General features: G+C 44.7%; 1 protein-coding gene across 2 annotated transcripts in view; it reads right to left on the bottom strand.

Moving 5' to 3' along the window:
* Positions 1 to 3,366: 3,366 nt before the first annotated feature.
* LOC146784013 (ubiquitin-like protein ISG15) overlaps positions 3,367 to 20,745 on the bottom strand; it is a 69,566-nt gene continuing 52,187 nt past the window's right edge. The window contains exons 1-2 of one of the 2 annotated variants that reach the window (XM_085633215.1): positions 11,961 to 12,072; positions 3,367 to 4,271 (exon numbers count right to left, since the gene is read on the bottom strand). In XM_085633215.1, the coding sequence (XP_085489341.1) occupies positions 3,801 to 4,268 (468 nt within the window). In that variant the 5' untranslated portion in view covers positions 4,269 to 4,271; positions 11,961 to 12,072 and the 3' untranslated portion in view covers positions 3,367 to 3,800. Of the gene's footprint in view, positions 4,272 to 11,960; positions 12,073 to 20,745 lie in introns of those variants that run through there. The other variant, XM_085633213.1, reaches the window with a different exon arrangement.

Below are 20,745 nucleotides of genomic sequence, written 5' to 3'. Positions count from 1 at the left end.
TGTACCCACAGTACCGTGCAACTTTCAGTGGGGATTATAGATGTTTACATGTAATTTCCTTAAAACACGCTAATAAAATTCTAAAAATCAATGTTAAATATCATTGCAATGCATTATTATGTTGTTAGTGCTTCCAATACTTTTTTCAAAAGAAGAATATATAAGGCACCCAAGGCTTCAGCTAAAGAATATTGCTTTAAACCCCCACCCCCTCGAAAGCAGTGCTCTGAGGATGAGTATGTTCAATAAAGAAATGCTCACTATATCTGCTAGGATATATCAAGTACTCATAGCTATTCACAAACATTTTAACCAAAGAAACCGGACCTGTGACAATATATCGAATGAGAAACTTGCTGGCTCACTATAATCAAGACAGTGCCTGAGTCAAAATGCAGCCCAAGTGCTTTTTACCCACACAAAGATGGCCCTTGTGCGAACCGTGAGGAGCGGGAAAGGGTACACGTTGCATCTTCGTCCTGCAAATATAAACCATAACTTATTTGCATACATACATATAGTTGATTGATGTGGCTAGTACTTATCTGTAGCCCATCTATTGCTGAAGAGTCGGCAACCCCATGTGCCAGAGAGGGTCGCCGTGAAAGGAACCTTGCTGCCGGCTGATCAGGACATTGCCCGAGCGATGGCCCTGTGTGCCAGAGGGGGCCATGGGAAAGGACAAGGAAGTCAGCGTGGGTGATGCCATCGTCAAGAGGAGGGGCTGCCGTGGTGACCTGTGCAGGCCTAAGCCCTGACTGAGGATCGGATCCGGAAGCCATCGAATCTCCTCCACCCACCTGTGGGAAGGATCAAAGGACCCTTACCAGCGCCAAGGACACCAGCCGCTGACCCTGCAAAGCCGCAAATGTTACTCACCAAAGGCCGCCACAGCAGCCCCCGGGCCCACGAGTGAGATGCGTTCATAGACTCTGGTTGTGCAATCCCTGCTGGTGCAGGTCAGGCTGGTCGAAGGGCCAAAAGACCCGGGGGCCACATGTCTGAGAGATAGCGCTTTGCGCTGGAACACTTGACTATTATAAAAGGAGAGGAGAGGAGCTGGCCTAATGGCTAGGGCGGTCGACCTCGGATCAGGGGAACTGAGTTCGAGTCTCGGCAATGACGCTGAACATCCTATGATTCTGGGCAAATCACTTAATCTCTCCGTGCCTAACAAAAATGAATGTGCCCTCGTGTAATGTGGTGCTATGTAAAGCGCTCTGATACCCGATTTGGGTCCATTAAACTTTGTAAAAGAAAAGAGTTGGAGTGCAACTTCTGAGACTCGGACTGCTAGTGGGGCTGAATCTGAATGTCACCTATTGAGAATGGGGAATAACTACTACTGCTGGCAAGAAGGAGGTGGGACTCAGGGGCCTGCCTATTAAAACTAGAGCTCTGACCTCAGGAGGCTATGTGTATTGGTTGTGTATGCCATATTTCCCTTTGTATTCTTATATAAATACTGCTTTTGTCATAAAAGACAGTATTGGACTGGACAGTCATATATTGCTGCTATTGACTGTACTTTGGGGCATATTTACTACAGAAGTGGCGGGCATGGCATTAGGCTCCTTGGCTTAACGCCACACTCCACCACTCCTGAAACGCAGTGCTGCACCATATTTACAACAATATGGCGCAGCCCTGCGTTTCCCTCTGCTCTGGCGCTAAATTTAGCAGCCTAGCACCAATGCATGCACCCTTGCACCATAGTGCAAGGGTGTCTGCATTGAGGGAAATAATATTTATGTGCAGGAAGGTGTCCCTTCCTGCACACAAACAATCTTTAAATGGTGTTTTGAAACTTCTATGTGTGCTGCTTAATGCAGAAGTTGCAAAATGTCATTTTTTTATTGATTGTTTATGTGCGGGGAGGGAACCCTTCCTGCACAGAAACAATCAAAGGCCTTTTGCTGTCTCTACGTATGCTGCACAACACAGCACACATGAAACAGCAAAAACAAGGAGAAAATAAAAATTTCACGTCCTTGCGTCTGTTTAAGACCAGGTCTTTCCAGGTCTTAATTTTGGCGCTGCCGCATATTTCCGCTGCCCTTGTAAATATGGGACAGCATCAAAATCAATGGGTGTTGCGGTGGAACGCCCACCACAACACCCTTTGCCCACCCCTTTCACGTTAGGTATAGCGTGAAAGGGGGCCTTATTTGCAAGGCAGCGTTATGCCACTCTAAGGGGCATATTATCAAGGACGGCGTTCAAATTATCGCCGGTTTAGCGGCAGAAAACTGCCACTAAACCGGCGATAATGGGCTTGATAATATGCCCTTGAGAATTCAAATAGAAGTCCATGTTCTGGTGTGAACATGGGCTTCTATTAGAGTTCTCCAATAATAATTTTAACGCCGTCCTTGATAATATGCCCCAAAGTGGCTTAAAGCTGCCTCGTAAATAAGGTGAAGCACATATCGCCACAGGAAAGTCACTGAAAGTGATGTTCCAGTGGTGATAAGGGCTTGTAATTATTTTCAAGCAAAGTTGTTGCTGTGTAAGGCTTGAGTGCTGCACTACCTGCTCCACACTGCAAATGTTCCCCCTGTTGAGGCACCATCGAACATCCCAGTCCCTGTACCTCTACCTGCAGCTGCTTCCTGCAGACCCCTGAGACTGCTGCTCCTTCCCCCAGCAGTGACTCTTGACGGGGTAACCTCTGCAAATGGCTCCAGTGTAAATGTGCTGGAGATGAATGAACGCAGGATTTTGTAGCACTAATTACAAAATGGAGTTTGTGAATAGCCCCAAAGGATTTACAGAGCAACAGTGGTACTACAGCAATAAGAGGTGTACATGCCATAGAAGAAATTAAAGTAACAGGGCATGTTTCTTTAATAATAATAATAACAATAAAGTATGTGCATTTTTATACAAAAAAGCTTCTTTGACATCATATATTTATATTATTTTGTTACCTGTCCTGCCTGAAGCAGACATTTTTGCCAACACCACCCACTGACGTCAAACCTTGACTGTTCAACTTTGCCAAGTTAAGGATAAAAAGAAAAGATACTTGTCATTTCTGTGAGCTTGCAGTAGTATCTGGTTCTTGTGCTACTCAGCACAAGAACCAGATACTACTGCAAGTGCACAGATACTTGGGGCAATACTTGTTACAAGGATTCGCTCACTGCCCTTGAGTCACACAGGCCATGAAAAACTGTAGTAGTCAGTGTAAGTCAGGTAAACACATATGGAATACGTAAATAAATAATAGTGCCCCCCACAAAGACAGAGCCCCCATGAGGGTCCTGGAGAGCCCCCTATGCTTTCTGTGTGTGGCAAGAATATAAACTACAACTGCACCTTGAAGAAATGGTGGCCAAAAATAGCTGACAACAGAACTAGAGCTTACATTAGAATATATTTATTTCACTCTTTTAGTACCTTATAATAGTTTGACAGAGTTCAACAACAGGAATCTGTACAGAGCAGCACTGTGTAGACTCTTTCACAAAGCTTCAAACTCTCAGTCACAGCTCCTTTCTTCTGAAGAACAATCAGGCATGTTTAGAGCAAGGAGGTAAACATGTCCACCGAAAGCAAAGGTGCTAAGTCTCTTTAAAGATGGCAGCAATGAGGTAGAGCAGATAACAGCAAAGCTGTCTCTGTGGACATACACAAGTGATAATGCCTCTTTAAAAAAGTTTATAAGAGTTTCTCTATAAGAGTCACAATGGATAGAGCATGTAGTGTGCAGTCAAGAGATGGTGCATTTAAGATCACAGGGGTAGTCGATGGTTTCATTCTTCATTCAGCTCCTCCATGTGGAAAGCCGACTTCCATTAACCCCCACGCAGACGAAGGTTCATGTAGAGAGTCCCTCCAGGGACAATGTTGTACTCTCCAAGTTTCCTTCCATCTTCCAGCGACTTTGAGTCATAGCAAAGCCAAAACTGTGAAACCTGGACGCCCTCCCGTTCCTGAACTTGAGCCTTGAACTCGCTGACGCCCTCTGATGACCTAATGGTGTATGGCGACTTGCGGCCCTTGTCTGTCATCAGAGACACCTCAAAAGGAACATCGTCTTTCACCACCAGCAGCACAGTGTCCCCTGGTGACAGCTTATACTCTGACAGCTGAGCCTTATCCTGAAGCTCCACGTACCCTCCATTCTGGAATCCCAGTTTCTGCTGGTAGGCGGGTACTCCAGTTTTGCTGGCCACCTGAGCTTTTAAGGCTGAGATGGAGATGGAGGGATCAACATCCAAAGTATAGACGGTCCCCGTGAGGATTTTCACGTGTAGCAACATTGCCTGGAGGAGAAAGAGACAAATGGTTATAAAATAAATATTGAATGACTGATGAATAGTGTCTGCTCGGCTATAGTCACATCACCTTTACAGGATCTAAACCTGCAGGATCCGCAGATCCATGCACAACCATAACTACATCAGCTGTATGGGACCTCTTATGTAAAAAAAGCATTTTCCTACTTCTCATACCTGAAGGATAACTTTTGCGAACATCTGTGCACAACCATCTCAACGTTGGCTATACAGGGGTCTCATCTATCTACAGGTTCATACCTGCTCTTCCTACAAGGACTCAGTCAAACGACCTCACAAACATACATCAGGGCTTAAATTATTCCTTTATGTCCGCCTCCAGTCATACCGGTTAACTCACAAAAACGTAATATCTCCCTATCGATTCTATTCAATCTTTTTCCTACACCCTACTGTAGGTAAAATGGTTCAATCGCATCTGCTTCTGTATGTATTGTCTGGCAATATCCCTCTACTGAGATTCAGCCAATTCTCTTTGAAGAACAATGAAATGTTCAATGGTTTGCATTCAGCTTATGAACTGTAAACTCCAAAATGTAGTCTGCCAAAATCTCAATATTTAAAATATATTTCCCTACAAATATTTTAACCATTTAATACCTACATCAAGTGAAAGTGACTTCCCACTTACTTAAAGACTTGGTTACCTTAGTATTCTACCTCCGGTCCTATCATATTTGAGGGCAAGCGCTTGATGGTGCAATGAGGTGCAGGCGGATACTTTCAGAGAGAGATATTTAGAAGGTCTGTGTTTTGGAATCTTTGTTTTAGTGCTGCCATCGCCAGACCTTATGCGATCAACCGAAAAAGAGCTTTCAGCAGCACTAATGAGAGAGGGTCTTAGGGCCTGTCCATGTGCTGGTGTACAGTATTTGATTGGGTAAAGGCTGTGTGCTTTCGCTGAAAAGAGTACTTATATTGCATTTTTTGCTTTCTTGGAAAGCTCATGCTTAGTATAGATGGGCTGAATTGACTATGGTGAAAAGCCAGTGAAAATGCTTCAGGCCAGATCTGTTTATTATGAAAAGTCATGATAATGGCAGCAGGCCTGATATATTTAATGTGAAAAGCATGAGTTAAATAAAAAAGCAAAGCAATGGTGGCTGTTACTGTGAAGGGGTATACTAAATGTAAGCTATATACAGTAATCAAAGGTGCTCACATGTTAAACCAACCAGGGGTGCAATAATAAGCCTAGAAGCAAAATTCTAGGCTACAATTCTGCAACACTTTTACCAAAGTACTCAAATTAAAGTAGTCCAGACTGTACAATTAGAGTCCAAGAATATGCAGTCTGGATGCGATAATCCTAAATCTATTTAATAGTGAAACTTTGTTAACAGCCTTCCGATTCTTACAATGTAGAGATATCACTATATACAAAAGATAAAAGGCAGCTTGTACTTGTTTCGAATAATTGACTTTTTCAAGGCTGATCGGCTTATGTAAACCAAGAATGAAGTAATATGGAAAACGGTTGTATCCTTTAATATGGCCATCCCCATGTGAAAAGTACTCCTTGTTCATGAAATGGGGACAGATCTAATGCCACATAAGTATCAGCCGTAGCTTTCAAATAAGTTACTTGGCCACGGAATTAGTCAGACTATGCAAAATTTGCATACCACAGAGGTCTGTGGTATACTGCTACCAATCGTGGTCCAGGTTGTGTCTGTCAAGGGGGGCTATGATACACCCCCTGTCCAGAGTCTTCTCCGTCTCACACCAGAGAAGACTTTGGACAGGTGGCCCACGATTGGTAGCAATACTACAATACTTTATATTGAGTGCTTCAGTAGAAGTGTTGCACGTGTTTTAAATCAATATGTAGTTATGGGTAGATTGTTATTATTATTATAGCTTTATAGCCCACCGTAGAGGGCTATACTGGCCATTAAAAGCCTGCTCCAGCGTTAAAGACAAGAGCCAAAGGTGAGGGCCTTCAACAAGTGAGCAGGCCTTTAATGTCCGGTATCAACCAGCTACACTGGGCTATAAAGCTATTAGAACATTCTGACCCATTAGTGCAGAATGTTCTAATTAGTGACAACAAATGCCTGGAGGAGCCTGAGGCAGTTGAAATCCACTCTGCTCCGAAGCTTTTGTTTCACTTGCTGTGAATGTTCTACAGCTAACAGCCATGTGCAGGGGCACAGCTGTTGAACATTCACAGCAAGAGCTGTGAAAGGGGGCTGAAGTCAGCCCCTAGTTCTCCCCGTCTCGGCTGAACTGCTTTTTTATTCAGTGGAGCCAGGGAGACCAGGAGCAGAGCTGTTAGCTGTAGAACATTCACAGCAACAGCGGTAAACAAAGTCTTCGGAGCCCAAGGAGGATTTCAAGCCCCTCTGGCTCTAAGAGGCCTTTGTGTTAATTAGAATGTTCTGCTCTGATGTGGCGGAATGTTCTCATAGCTTTATAACCTGCCGGAGCTGGGCTGTATTGACCATTAACGGCCCGCTCCCATGTTGAAGGTCCTCCACTTCGGCTCGGGCCTTTAACGCTGGAGCGGGTCTTTAATGTCTGGTATAACCTGCTAAGGTGGACTGTAAAGCTATATTGAAGCTTTCAGAGCAGAATTTTGGTTCATGGAATCTCAAAGATTACCATAGTAAGTAAGGTTTTTGGAATAGATTACCCCCTCTAACAAACCATAGAGATAAAATATTTGGGGGTCTATTATGATGTAGGGCGGATCGCGGAAAATAGCCTGGATATGGTGGCGGTGTATGCTAGACACCGCCATCCATATTAGCATGGGAGCGGGAAGCAGCCTTTCGCCACGGAAAGGCATGCAGATTTTGCTTTCGGGGGCCTGTTGCGGGCCCCCAGGGTAATGTGGGGGTGGGGGGTGCACATGGTGGGTACCTATGGTACCCCCCCTACGTTGTCACAGACAAAGTGGCAGGCACGACGCGGTGCCTGTCACCTTGTGCATGACAATGCACAACGTGCATTCCCAGCATTGTGGCGGGGTGTACTGTGAGCACCGCCCGCCACAATCCTGGGATTAGAGGATGCCACCGCCACGTGGCGGTGGCATCCTAATTACAGGTGCGGGACCGTCGCACCACTGGTGGCTGGTCCCAGCAACGCTAGGGTGGCGACATCCTAATAGGCCCCTTAGTCTTTTATAACCCTTGTTGGGCCCTCTTAAGAGATGGGGGTTTGCTTTGCCATTTGCAATTTTCTAAACATTGTAACTTTATAACTCTATTGCTGATGTTGCCTTGGTGGAAAGATTATGCTGCACAGGCTATAGGCCTGACTGGCTTGTTCTGGCAAGTTATGTCTGATGACATAGATCTGATGTCATCTGATTATGAAGATTATGACAAAGGTGGACCTGGCTTATTTATTGTGAAAAGCATTTGTTAAAGCCAATAGGCCTTTAGCGGTGGATTATTATCACACAATATTAAATGCTGTAGACAGGCATTTTATTTCATTAAATCTCACAGATTACCATTGTATGCAAGGGTGCTGGTGTTGGTCAGCCCCCTATAAAAACCATGAGGCTAGAAGATTTTGACTGTGTGAGTACCTGTTAGGGTGTTTTGATGTTGTATTTTGTTTTGCCATCTGTCATTTTGAACATTCTTAGAATTGTATAACCGTATGTATGATGGTTGCCAGTGTATGCACACTTCACTGGGCCTTGGTTTGTTAGGGTGTCAAGACAGTGGTAAAGGCAATAGAAAGTAGTGGAAAAGGGTATGTTAGATTCCAGTAGGTTTGATTTGTTTATTATGGAAAGGTATGGCAAAGCCAGGAGGCCTGACTTACTTAATTAGAACATTAAAATGTTGAGCACTATGGAGTGCTCTGGGCTTCTACGGGCCAGTAGAAGCCCGCAGAACAACATTCTAATGTTTGCCATTCAGAGCTGCTGCTCTGAAAGGCCTTTGTGTTTACCCATAGAACATTCTGCCCTCTCCTTCGGCTTGGGCCTTTAAAGCTGGAGCGGGCCTTTAATGGCCGGTAGACCCCGCTAGGTCCGCCTCTAAGGCTATATGAAAAGCATGTGTTAAAGACAAAATGTTTTTATGGGTGGATTGATACTAAATTGTGCTAAAGCCTGTAGGCTGATATTTTGTTACACAGAATTTTACAGATCATTCGAGTAGGCAATGATTTTGGTGTTGGTGACTGATTTAGACAAACTGTGGCAATAGAAGATCTCCACTATGATAATCCTTGGGCATTTTAGGAGAGATTTCATATTGTTTTGACAGCTGTAATTTTGTTCATATTTGTCATTTTATTATGGTAAACCTGAGAGTTGGTACAGACAGAGCAGCTTTGGGTCAGCCCTCTTCTGCCATTGGTCTGTACGAGTGTCATTTGCACAATGCTTGCATATAGGATGAGGCAATGGTTCAGCTCACTTTAGTCATTGGCTCTTGTGTCTTGTGAGTGACAGCGTTTGTATGACTACAGGTGCACAAACCCTGAAAAGGAGCGTTCTTCGGTGCCTGGGAAAGTTGGCCTTTTTCTCCTTTTGTAGGACCCTTTTAATTTATTTCCTTCTCTTTTTATTTTTAGACCATACTACAGCTCCCCATACAGTGCTAGTGGCTAACTGACTCATTGGAAAGTGATAAAAAATGTTATTCTCTGGGCTGCAAGGAGACACTGAAGTGTATTAACAACAGAGCTATATTCTCTTGTTTATACTCATAAGAGGGTGAGCTGTCCCATTCAGGATGCATTGAAGAATGTTACATTCCCTACATCCAAAACGTAGACTAAGCCATAGAAAAATGTTGTCCACACCCGAGGTAAGAAAGAAGGCAAGAACTGAAGAAGTTTTCTTGAGGGCACCGAGGCGCAAAACATCTGAGCTTGTGCTGTGAGGAGCCAAAGAAAAGGATTCACCAACAAGGATGTCAAGGACTTGTGGAGATGATCCTGGTGTGAAGCCCACACCCTCTGTCCAAGCTCTGGCCTTTTGGATCCAGATTTTGGAGCGGTCATAGAAATGAACCACCTAGGTGGGCATTGCCAGCTTACAAGAAATGCTGGCGGGATACGTTGATATTTAATAAGAAAGCTGCCATTTGCCAAACCTCAACTTTTGTTTTTTAGCCCTGATGAGGTTGAAAGGGACCACTGAGAGTGCTTCAGCCCAGGTCCTGCATATAGTCCTGGAAGTCTACTGATGCTGTGTGTCTCTTGCCTGCTGCAGAGATGCGAGTCATGCCTCGCTGTGCTGGGGGTGGTGCTCCCCTTCTGTAACCCTGGAAGTCTCCTGATGCTGTGTGTCTCTTGCCTGCTGCAGAGATACGAGTCATGCCTCGCTGTGCTGGGGGTGGTGCTCCCCTTCTGTAACCCTGGAAGTCTCCTGATGCTGTGTGTCTCTTGCCTGCTGCAGAGATGCGAGTCATGCCTCGCTGTGCTGGGGGTGGTGCTCCCCTTCTGTAACCCTGGAAGTCTCCTGATGCTGTGTGTCTCTTGCCTGCTGCAGAGATGCGAGTCATGCCTCGCTGTGCTGGGGGTGGTGCTCCCCTTCTGTAACCCTGGAAGTCTCCTGATGCTGTGTGTCTCTTGCCTGCTGCAGGGATGCGAGTCATGCCTCGCTGTGCTGGGGGTGGTGCTCCCCTTCAGATGCGAGTCATGCCTCGCTGTGCTGGGGGTGGTGCTCCCCTTCGGATGCGAGTCATGCCTCGCTGTGCTGGGGGTGGTGCTCCCCTTCAGATGCGAGTCATGCCTCGCTGTGCTGGGGGTGGTGCTCCCCTTCGGATGCGAGTCATGCCTCACTGTGCTGGGGGTGGTGCTCCCCTTCTGTAACCCTGGAAGTCTCCTGATGCTGTGTGTCTCTTGCCTGCTGCTGAGATGCGAGTCATGCCTCGCTGTGCTGGGGGTGGTGCTCCCCTTCAGATGCGAGTCATGCCTCGCTGTGCTGGGGGTGGTGCTCCCCTTCAGATGCGAGTCATGCCTCGCTGTGCTGGGGGTGGTGCTCCCCTTCTGTAACCATGGAAGGATCATCTCTCATTCAAATTGTTGACTGACGTGTTCATCTTGGGCGACACTGTTTTCATCGTCCTCCTTCTACCCCCTTCATGAGCGCTATGAGGCTTCCCTGGGTGTCATGCAGCGCTATGCAACACCCACATACAAATAAACGCTACCCTCCCATCATGCTTCAGAATTATCATCAACCCTTCAACTCTGTCTGTGCCAGGAATCTGGGGTGAAACCCCGGTGATTAGGGATGCGGGAGGTGCATTTTTAAAAAATTGAGAATGGAACTTTGATTGTTTGGCAATGGAATGTTTGTTTCCACTGCCTCTTTTTATGGGTGTTTTTTCTAGTTTTTCAATTTTGTTAAAAATAACAAGCACTGGCAATGAAAATCGGTTTGGCTTTTGTATCGTGAAATGGTTTCACGAGGCTTCAGCGTCACAGAACTGGGGTGCAGCACCAAGGCAGGTACAGAATAAATGGCAGCCGTGCAAACTTTCCTAACAAGCAATCACTGGCAAAGACAATCGGTCTGGGTTTACTGTGACAACCCTGCAAACACTGGCATATGGAAAATATGTTTAGGCAGGAGGACACTGGAGACAGACCTGCTGGCTTTACCAGTGCTTGCTAGTGTGCTGCTTGCATGGTATTGGGAGTGGTGATATTGGTATTTGGGTTGGTGGTGCTGAAGTTAGTGGTGCTGTGGTGTTACTGGTTGTGGTATTGGTGGCAGTGTAATGTTATTGGTGGTGTTAGTGCAAGTGGTATCAGTGGTGGTAGTATTGGTTGAGGTACTGTTGGGTTTTACTGGGAGTCTGGGACTGGTGGTGGTGTGGTAATCATGGTGATAGTTGTATTGTGCTGGTAGTGGAATTGGTGGTGGTATTCTGGTAGTGGCAGTGTGGTATTAGGCCATCCCAGGGTGATGATTGGAGGTGGGTGTACGAGACGTACACATTTGAATGTGCAGGAACCTGGTTGGAACCACCCCCCAGGCCATACCACCAACACCACGTACATTACCACCTTGATGATAACACACCCAAAATATATTAACCCCTACACAGTCCTCCTATGTGATAAAGAAAATTACATTTGGAGGCCATGTTTGATTTAGGCTCGCACTTGAGTCTTGGCATAAACAATCAAAAAGTGTCTCGTGAAGTTAACAAATATTGCTTTCTGCATGCAACGCATGTATCAGACAAAGAATGGAAAGTAACAAAAAGTATGATGGTTGAGTGCACATTGCTATATAAGAACTCCATGATCAGTTTTTCTGTACTTCCATTGTACTTTGATTAACCTGATTTGGGGCATTCTCGGTTTTAGCAGGTTAGAAAACATAAGCAGAATGAGTTAGTGCGAGTTGCCCAGGGTCAAGCACCTTGGTAGGGACGCTGGGATTTGACCCCAACTCTCCTTGTTAAACAGTCAGCTGCCACACCGCAAGATCACACCCACCTGCCCTGAAATCCCCGTTGTTATACAAAAAAAGTGTTTAATCGTTTGCCTGTCGGGCAAATACATGATCTGTCCTATCGGCAACCACGACATATTAGTGATGCGGCGGGGTACATGTTGTTCCAAAGGGTCTCTCCCCGAATCCAACTTAGGGAGGGTGTTTGCTTAGAAAGCATTTGTTTTTAAATTTCACAAGTACAGTTCGTGAATAAATGAACGCTGACTTACTATTCCAGGTGCTCCGTGGGATCTTCGTATGAATTGATACTTTTCTCGCCTTTTCTCTGCCTCCGTTTGACCGCGTCTCTCTCAGTGCGTCCACATCCCCGGTGTACATCGCTGGTGCCCTGCGCTCCTCCGTTATATAGGCGAGGCCGGCTCCCGCGTGACGTCACTATGTTTTGGACGATGCGCGCGCGAGAAAACGAAACTCATCTCTGAGCAGGAAAGCGGAGTTTTGCTTTCCATCTTCCCCTCCCTCCCTTCTCCGCTACCTTTTCTTACCTCGTTTTGTTCCCCGTTCCACCCCTGCGCAGTATCATATTTGCACCATTCAGTCACCTGAACATACAAGCGTCTGCGTTGCAAGTGTGTCTTTTCTGGAATGCCACAGAGGAACTGAGATTGAAATTAGGATACGTCACGTCACACAAAGAACACAATTGCTGAACCACGGTTATAGAGACTGCGTATTTATTTTTGTTGGCGCTATCCAGACATACACCGAGGCAAGGAAGTAGACAGAAAAATATAATGCCCCCCACTTTGGACTACATGACCCTAAAATGCGAGCAAAGTGAGAAATCTTGACCATTTCTATGCAGGCCCGTGAGAGTTGTTCCACCCTCGCCCGTGGTGAAAGTAGTGCACATTTATGCTTTAGAGCACAAATTAAAAATAATTTAGCCAAATTGCTGAACGTTTACCTGCCCTTCTGTCTTCCTTGCCTTCTTACAATTACGCTATCCTTTCTTCTATGGTCTTTATTTCCTTTTATTCTTCATTTAATTTTCCTTCTCTATTTTCCTCTGACTTTTAGATATGCCTTATGTCTTTTTACCTTTCTTTCTATCTTTTTTCTTTCTTTCTATCTTAATTTTTCTCTTTGTTTCTTTTTCTTTCTTTCTTTGTCTCTTTTTTCTGCCTTCCTTCCTTCCTTTCTTTGTTCCTTTCTTTTTCTTTCTTTCTTTTCAACTTTATAGTATTCTTTCTTTCCTCTCTCTTTTAATACCTCCTTTCTATATTGCTTTCCTGTATATTATTCGTTCCTCACATCTCGCCTTCTTGCTACCCTTTTGCCCTTCTTTATTAATGTCTTCCTCTTTGCTTCTTTCTTCTCCCCCTCGCTCATTCTTTTTATTCCTTATCAGTTTCCTTCGCTTCCTTTTCCCCTTCTTTTCATTATGCCTTTCCAAGTCAAGTCAAAATTCTCTTTATTCGGCATTATGCCATCAGAGACACTCAAAAATATAAAATAAATAACAATACAGTAACAGAGTAATCACAACTTACATGGAGATGATAGAATGTCCATTTAAAACGACTGTCATTATAATAAAAATTAAAACAATAAAACCACACACCTTCTTGTGCTTCAACTCATCCACCTATGTGTGTACCATGTATGTCTGTATAATTGTGTGTGTATGTTCATGTTATCAGTATGTATGCCTCTTTGTTGCCTATTTACACGGATGCCTGCTTGGATCTTGTATGTGGGTGACTGTGTACGCTAGCAGGCCTGAATGTCTGATGGTTTGTGTGCATGGGTGCCCATATTTACATAGATCTATGTGCATGGTGTAGTTGGTGCCTGTAGGCCCACATGTGTGCATGTATGTGTGTCATACACCATTTTCTTTTAAAATGTGTGTTTGTATCTGGTCTCTGGTCCCAGTAACACAAAGGTGACCCGGGGATCTCAAAAGCAGAGAAACTGATGCCAAACACAACCTGAAGAAACCAGAATGACTGCCCTCCAGCCAGAAAAGGGAGAACATGAGAGACCTACGCACCCTAACCAGACTGCCAGGCGCCGCGTCCCATAACATGATAACCACACCACTGTGGTCACCAGGCAGTCCATGGAAGCTCTTCCCACATGGACCCTAGGTACGAGCTAGGCGGCATTCCAGACCAGATTCATCATTATGAGCCAGTATCTCTACAAGGAATTCCGCCCAATATAAGACAGACCTTTGCAATGGGGAATAACTGGCAGACAAGGAATTACTGTGGAATACTACACAGTATCCCATACTGAGAGATGTGTCAGGCTTCCATCACCTACCTGCCCTCAGCAGGGTAGTAGGAGAAGCAGCGGCTTCCCTGAGGGGTGGGAAGGGAAGAGGGATGAGAGGGCAGAGGAAGTACAGGGAAGAACAGTTTTGGAGCATTGCATGGACCCCCCCACCCCCTTGATAAAGAACAATCTTGGCATGGACCGGCGGACGAGGCTTAGCTGCTGTTGACGCCAATGCCTCGTGTGATTCCAGCGGCTGAAATTTCCATTTATAGGCAAGTAAGCATTATCTAAAGGTCCAGTTTTTGGTATACTTCCATTGTACTTTAACCTGATTTTGGATATTTTCGGCTGTAGCAGATTAGAAAACATAGGCAGAGGGAGATAGTGCGAGTTGCCCAGGGTCAAACACCTCGGTAGGGATGCTGAGATTTGACCTCAACTCTCCTTGGTAAACAGTCAGCTGCCTAACCACAAGACCACACCCATCTACTCTGAAATCCCTGTTGTAATACAAAAACGTGTGTAATCGTTTGCCTGTCGCGCAGATATTACATGTTCTGTCCTAATCGTGACCACAGCATGTGTATCACTGCCCTGCACTACCCCGCTATTTAGGAGAGGCTTGCTCCGGGTGTGACGTCACTATGTTTGGAGGATGCCCGCGTGAAGAAACGAAACTGATCTCTGAGCAGGGAAGCGGAGTTTTGCTTTCCATCTTCCCCTTCCCTCCACTGTCACCTTTTCTCAGCTCGTTTTTCCTGTTCCACCACTGTACAGTATCGTATTTGCGCCCACAGTCCTCGGGACAAACGTCTGCGTCACCATTGTTGTTTTCTTGAATGTCACAGTGGACTTGAAAATGAAATTAGGAGGTTATGTCAGGTCACACAAAGGGCAACATTGCTCAACCGATGTTATAGAGTTTCCTATCATTTTTTTGCTGACGCTGTCCAGACATACACCGAAGATCCGGTTTGGAACTGAATTGCTGCATTTATTGAACTTTAAGCAGGGCCGGCTTTAGAACTGGTGGCGCCCTGTGCGAAAATGCTTGCTGGCGCCTCCGCCTCTCCCCCAATGACCACCTCGCCACGGATTCCCTCACTATCACCATTTGACAATGCCCCCAAAGTCTCCATAACCACTGTCTCTTCGATTCATTTTCTTTTATAGCGCCACTTACGCCAGTTTAAGGTGTCAGAACACTTTACATCACACATATGTTGCACGGAAACAATCATACGTGTATAAATCAGTGTATAGGATATGTTACATATGACAGAGGTCTACAAGGTGTAGGAGTCACATGGCATCCTTACTGGTAGGCGCTATAGTTTAAGAGTCCTTGGTCAGAAAAAGCCCAAATTCAGAATTTAAAATGTAACACCATTGTAAGGGGTTTTCTTTAATAATAAAAATTGATTTCTACCCAAATGAACCCTTTTTGCAATATTAGGATAAGGAAAGACTGGGCAAAAAACATGTAGCTGTAAAATATTCCTTGCAGTTGACAGTTAATAGCTCACTGCACTATATTAGGATTTTAACTTTTAAACTGCAAGTAACATAAGGATCTCTCTGACAAAAGTGATAACCCATTGACCTATTTATATTATATGCACTTTGTGATGTGAATGGGACACGTTCTTTGCAGCAGGCATATTAACCTTCTGCACTATGATGAGTCAAACTTCCACTACCAGACAAAGCTCAGGGCTGTCTCCAGGAAGAACATTAATCACTAGAGTTAAGGTGACATTTTTATTGATGCTTGAAAATTGCTGGGACAAGGAATGTGGCATCTGGTATCTTTAAAACAATAAACATAACGCCCCCACCCAAGTCAGCGCCCCCTGACTTTAAGGACAACTAGGTTAGGGAGTGTTAGGATTGCTGATGGCCCGTGTCTCGTCCCCTCAGGGACTATTAACCCCTTCACCTCCCCGACCTCCTAAATGTAAATATCAGATCCCTCTGCAGTCACTACAGCATAGAACACCACCAGGGATATCTCCAGAAAACCACCCGGATATCTCCAGAAAGCCACACAGATATCTCTAGAAAGCAACACGGATATCTCCAGAAAGCCACACAGCTATCTCCAGAAACCCAAACAGATCCACATGGATAGCTTCAGAAAGACACACGGAAATCTCCAGAAAGCCACATGGGTATCTCCAGAAAGCCATGCGGATACATCCAAAAAGGCATACAATATCTCTAGAAAGCCACACAGATATCTGCAGAAAGCCACATGAATAGCTCCAAAAAGCCACACAGATATTTTCAGAAAGCCACCCAGATATCTCCAGAAAGTCACACAGATAGCTCCAGAAAGCAACACAGATATCTCCAGAAAGCCACACAGATATCTCCAGTAAGCCACATGGATAGCTCCAGAAAGCCACACAGATATCTTCAGAAAGCCACACAGATATCTCTAGAAAGCCACACAGATATCACCAGAAAGCAACACGGATATCTCTAGAAAGCCAAACAGATCCACATGAATAGCTTCAGAAAGACACACCAAAATCTCCAGAAAGCCACTTGGATATCTCCAGAAAGCTACACAGATATATCCAGAAAGCCACACAGATATCTTCAGAAAGCCACACAGATATCTCCAGAAAACCACACAGATATCTTCAGAAAGCAACACGGCTATCTCCAGGAAGCCACACAGATATCTTCAGAAAGCCACATGGATAGCTCCAGAAAGCCACACAGATATCTCCAGAAAGCCACACAGATATCTCCAGAAAGCCACTCAGATATCTCCAGAAAGCAACACGGATATCTCCAGAAAGCCAAACAGATCCACATGGATAGCTTCAGAAAGATACCCGGAAATCTCCAGAAAGCCACTTGGATATCTCCAGAAAGCCACACAGATATATCCCGAAAGCCACACAGATATCTCCAAAAGCCACATGGGTGTCTCCAGAAAGCCATTCAGATACCTCCAAAAAGGCATACAATATCTACAGAAAGTCACATGCAGTATGACTTTGAAGGTTCAACTGGGACCATAGTGGTGTTTCCCTTACCCGGGGCTACCTTGGTGTGTAAACCTCCAGCCTCTGGTTAGTAGGTTCGAGGTGAACCCAAGACCATCAGTATAGAGGTAAAAAATGAGCCAACTTATCAAACATGTGGCACAAAAAGTAAAAAATCACAACTGGGATACTGATCATCTCTCCATATAGTCAGGAAGAAGGATCGGGCCACACCTGTTCTCAGTGTTGCCTTCGCCGGTGTGGGGGTCTCAGACCTCACACCAGAATCTGATATCAGCATGAGTTTGAAACTAACTGCATCAGTGCATGAAGACCATTTATTAAACCTTTGATGCCACACCTAGTGTCAGGGGTGGGTGCTACCACAGCTTAGTGGATGGAGGGCCCTTCTTAGACAAGCACGTAACTGTCCACTGTATGAACATAAGAAAACATGAATAGTTGATCCAGTTGCTCAGTTCAAGTTAATACCATGCAGCTTCTCTCCCCATCATCCAAGTCAAGAAGTCTTTATCAATCTAGTACATCAAGCAAAGTCAATTTCTTCAATGCAAAGGCCTTCCAAATGACACTGATAATGTTTTGGGTCACCACCACTATGGTGCTCTTGATCTGTGCAACTCTTATTGACTGAGTCTTAAATGGAACTCTGAATTTACTGACACAGTGTCATTCCCACACCAGGATTAGATCGCATTATCTGATGTGTGAAGTATAAACACCTCTTTTTTACCTCATTTCACCACTGTGTCACTTTCACCTCACTGGCACTTTCCACGAGTCCATGACCTGCTTGTAGTGCTTCTGAAGGGTGGTATGGAATGATGTTGGGAACATTTCCTAGATACTGGGAGACTCAGAGGTACTGGACAATCCCTGTCACAGGTATGCAGTGTCGTCTGAGCCACACACACACAGGGGTCTAGATTCTCGTAAAATTACCAATTCTGTCCACATGCACTGCCTCAGAACAGGTTAGTAGGGAATGTCATCTTGTTTAGTTGCGGATCTGATTAGAGTGCACGTAGAATCAGACTGCAGTTTCTCCTTTTTTTGGTTTAGTCAGTTACTCATGGGCAGTGACGTTAGCTGCAGTACTGGACCTGGGCAGAAAAGGTTGAGCTGGAAGGGACCATACACTTTAAGTCAGGTGGAGTGTAGGGGGCTGATACGGCTTAGAACGGTTGCATCAGTCTTCTGTGCTCATGCTTACAAGGAGTCACATCCAAACCAAGCACAGCATAACATAAAAACAGTAGACACTACCTGGCAACATGAACAATATCTCTCAGGGGTACAGCTTCTTCTCCAGTAGGACTGGCAGGAGACGTCTACCTAAGATGCCGGTGAGGCTGCCATGCTTCTAAGGGAGTCAGACATTGGACATGGGGATGGGCACAGAGCACATCTTCTTTGTTTCAGGTGTGACCAAGGGGTGCTGGCCATGGCCCTCCATTTCAATGTGTCACGCTCATGTAAGTTTACTCTGTAGGAACTCGCTCTAACCTGCTTGGCCAACATAAAGACTTTTACTTTGCTCCATTGCACCATTTGTGGAGCCCTTGCAGCCACTCACCACCATTGGGTAATTAGGTCTTACCAAGACACTGGGGGTAACTGGGCAATCTGTCGCCTGCAGGGTAGGTAAAGAGAAAAAACTACCAGCAAGGTCTATGGCAGTTCACTCTCATGAAGCTACAATCACCGGGACCACAATCCCCCTATCTAACCCTACACGTGTACGGGGGACGTGGCCTGTGAAACCTGCTCTGCATGCTTCCTCAAGACGTTTGCCCTTTTTGGACACCTGGATTTGGCACTTTTGACATGTGTTTGAATTTCTGAGCCCTGTGGTACTAATGGTAATTCTTCTGCCTTTCAAATAACCCCTGTGTCCTGGCACTGACCTGCCACATTTTGACTGGCCCGGTGTCTAATATGGAATGCTAACAAAACTTCATACCCTAACGCAAAAATCTTGTGAGATAACTGTAGGAAGGCATGAAGCGTAGATGTTAGTGTAGCAGCAATGGCACGGGGAAGTAAGGCAAGTTGTTCGCCAGAGTTCTGTGAGTCAAGGCTTCGGATCAATCTACAGCCATCACCCCCTGGAATTTAAAGTGTAGTTATCACACATAATTACTTATTGTGTGCCTGGGACAGCTTTTTGTGTCCTGCTCTTGCTCAGAACATTTCTGCACGAGGAGCCCACATTTGTAAGCACATTTTGATATATTTTTTCAATCAAGACATAGTAAGGGAATGATAAGTACCTTACCCTTCACCACTAGACAGACTAAGATGAACTCCCTATCTGGGAGAAGTGAAACTACTCAACTAAAACATGGAAATGCCCCGTGGGGATCATCTCACCTCTTCCAGAAAGACCTAGTAAAGTTAGCAACTGGTCACAAGAAGAAAGAGTGGGCCCAGCAATTGATTTGTGCGCCTCACAAACAACGCACTACTGTGCATGACGTTTCTGTTTATGTGGGTGGTCAAAGCTACTCCTTGAGTCTCGCCACGCCCAGCAAGGGTGCTGGTAGATCCTGCAGAGAAATGCTGACATATCCTTCAGAAACTGGATTAAGTAAGCAGTGGGAGGGATTGGGTCACAGAACCAGCTCCTTTTTAGGGAGAATACTAAAGGAATTACTAACTTCTCCAATTTGTTATGTCCACATTTAACTGGATTTGGCTTGAATTTAAGATCTTAGCTTTCCACTAAACCTTCCAGTCTGCGGGCGTGTGGAATCATAATGTGAATCAAAGCTAACGTTTACTGGGCATTCATTGCAATCTGGCTTTATCTGTGATGAGCTACACAGGATTGAAGATGACTTCCCTTCTTGGTATGTTACACATACATTCAATCTTGCCCCAGTGCCCATCTCAGATCAGTGTTAGCTGACTGGCAAGCGCAATGTATGTGTCTTTGAATTAGATTTACTTGATTAACATCTCTGTGTATCAAGTGATGTAGCTTACATATGGGAATGCATCATGCTAACTCGTGGTTCTATTAATTTGTATTCGATTTTTGTGTGGTTATCTGTGTTTTATGTGACAAGTTTATGGTGTCAGCCTTGATAAATTGCAGGTGGGTAATTTATTAGTTAAACCCTCTAGGAATTTGGAATTTCATGTGCTTTTATGACGGGAAAAATCCACTCCACACGGTAATTTCCCATTTCAAAGGGTTTAATTTATAATTGCATGGTACTAGGGCAGATTTACAGCATGGTAATGATGACATTGCATGCGATTTCACTGTACCCACAGTACCGTGCAACTTTCAGTGGGGATTATAGATGTTTACATGTAATTTCCTTAAAACACACTAATAAAATTCTAAAAATAAATTTTAAAAATCATTGCAATATATTATTATGTTGTTAGTGCTTCCAATACTTTTTTTCAAAAGAAGAATATATAAGGCACCCAAGGCTTCAGTTAAAGAATATTGCTTTAAACCCCCACCCCCTCGAAAGCAGTGCTCTAAGGACAAGTATGTTCAATAAACAAATGCTCACTATATCTGCTATGATATTAATTACTCATAGCTATTTACAAACATTTTAACCAAAGAAACCGCATTGATTATAACCCTTGACAATGTATAGAATGATGAGCTTGCTGGCTAACTATAATTAAGACAGTGCCTGAGTCAAAATACAGCAAAAGTGCTTTTTTACCCTCACAAAGATGGCCCTTGTATATGCAAACCTTGAGGAGCGGGAAAGGGTAC

This window comes from Triturus cristatus, chromosome 11 (genome assembly GCF_964204655.1).
Source record: "Triturus cristatus chromosome 11, aTriCri1.1, whole genome shotgun sequence".
Taxonomy (NCBI): domain Eukaryota; kingdom Metazoa; phylum Chordata; class Amphibia; order Caudata; family Salamandridae; genus Triturus; species Triturus cristatus.
Note: the sequence above shows the minus strand (reverse complement) of the source record. Positions and strands in the feature narration are given on the sequence as shown.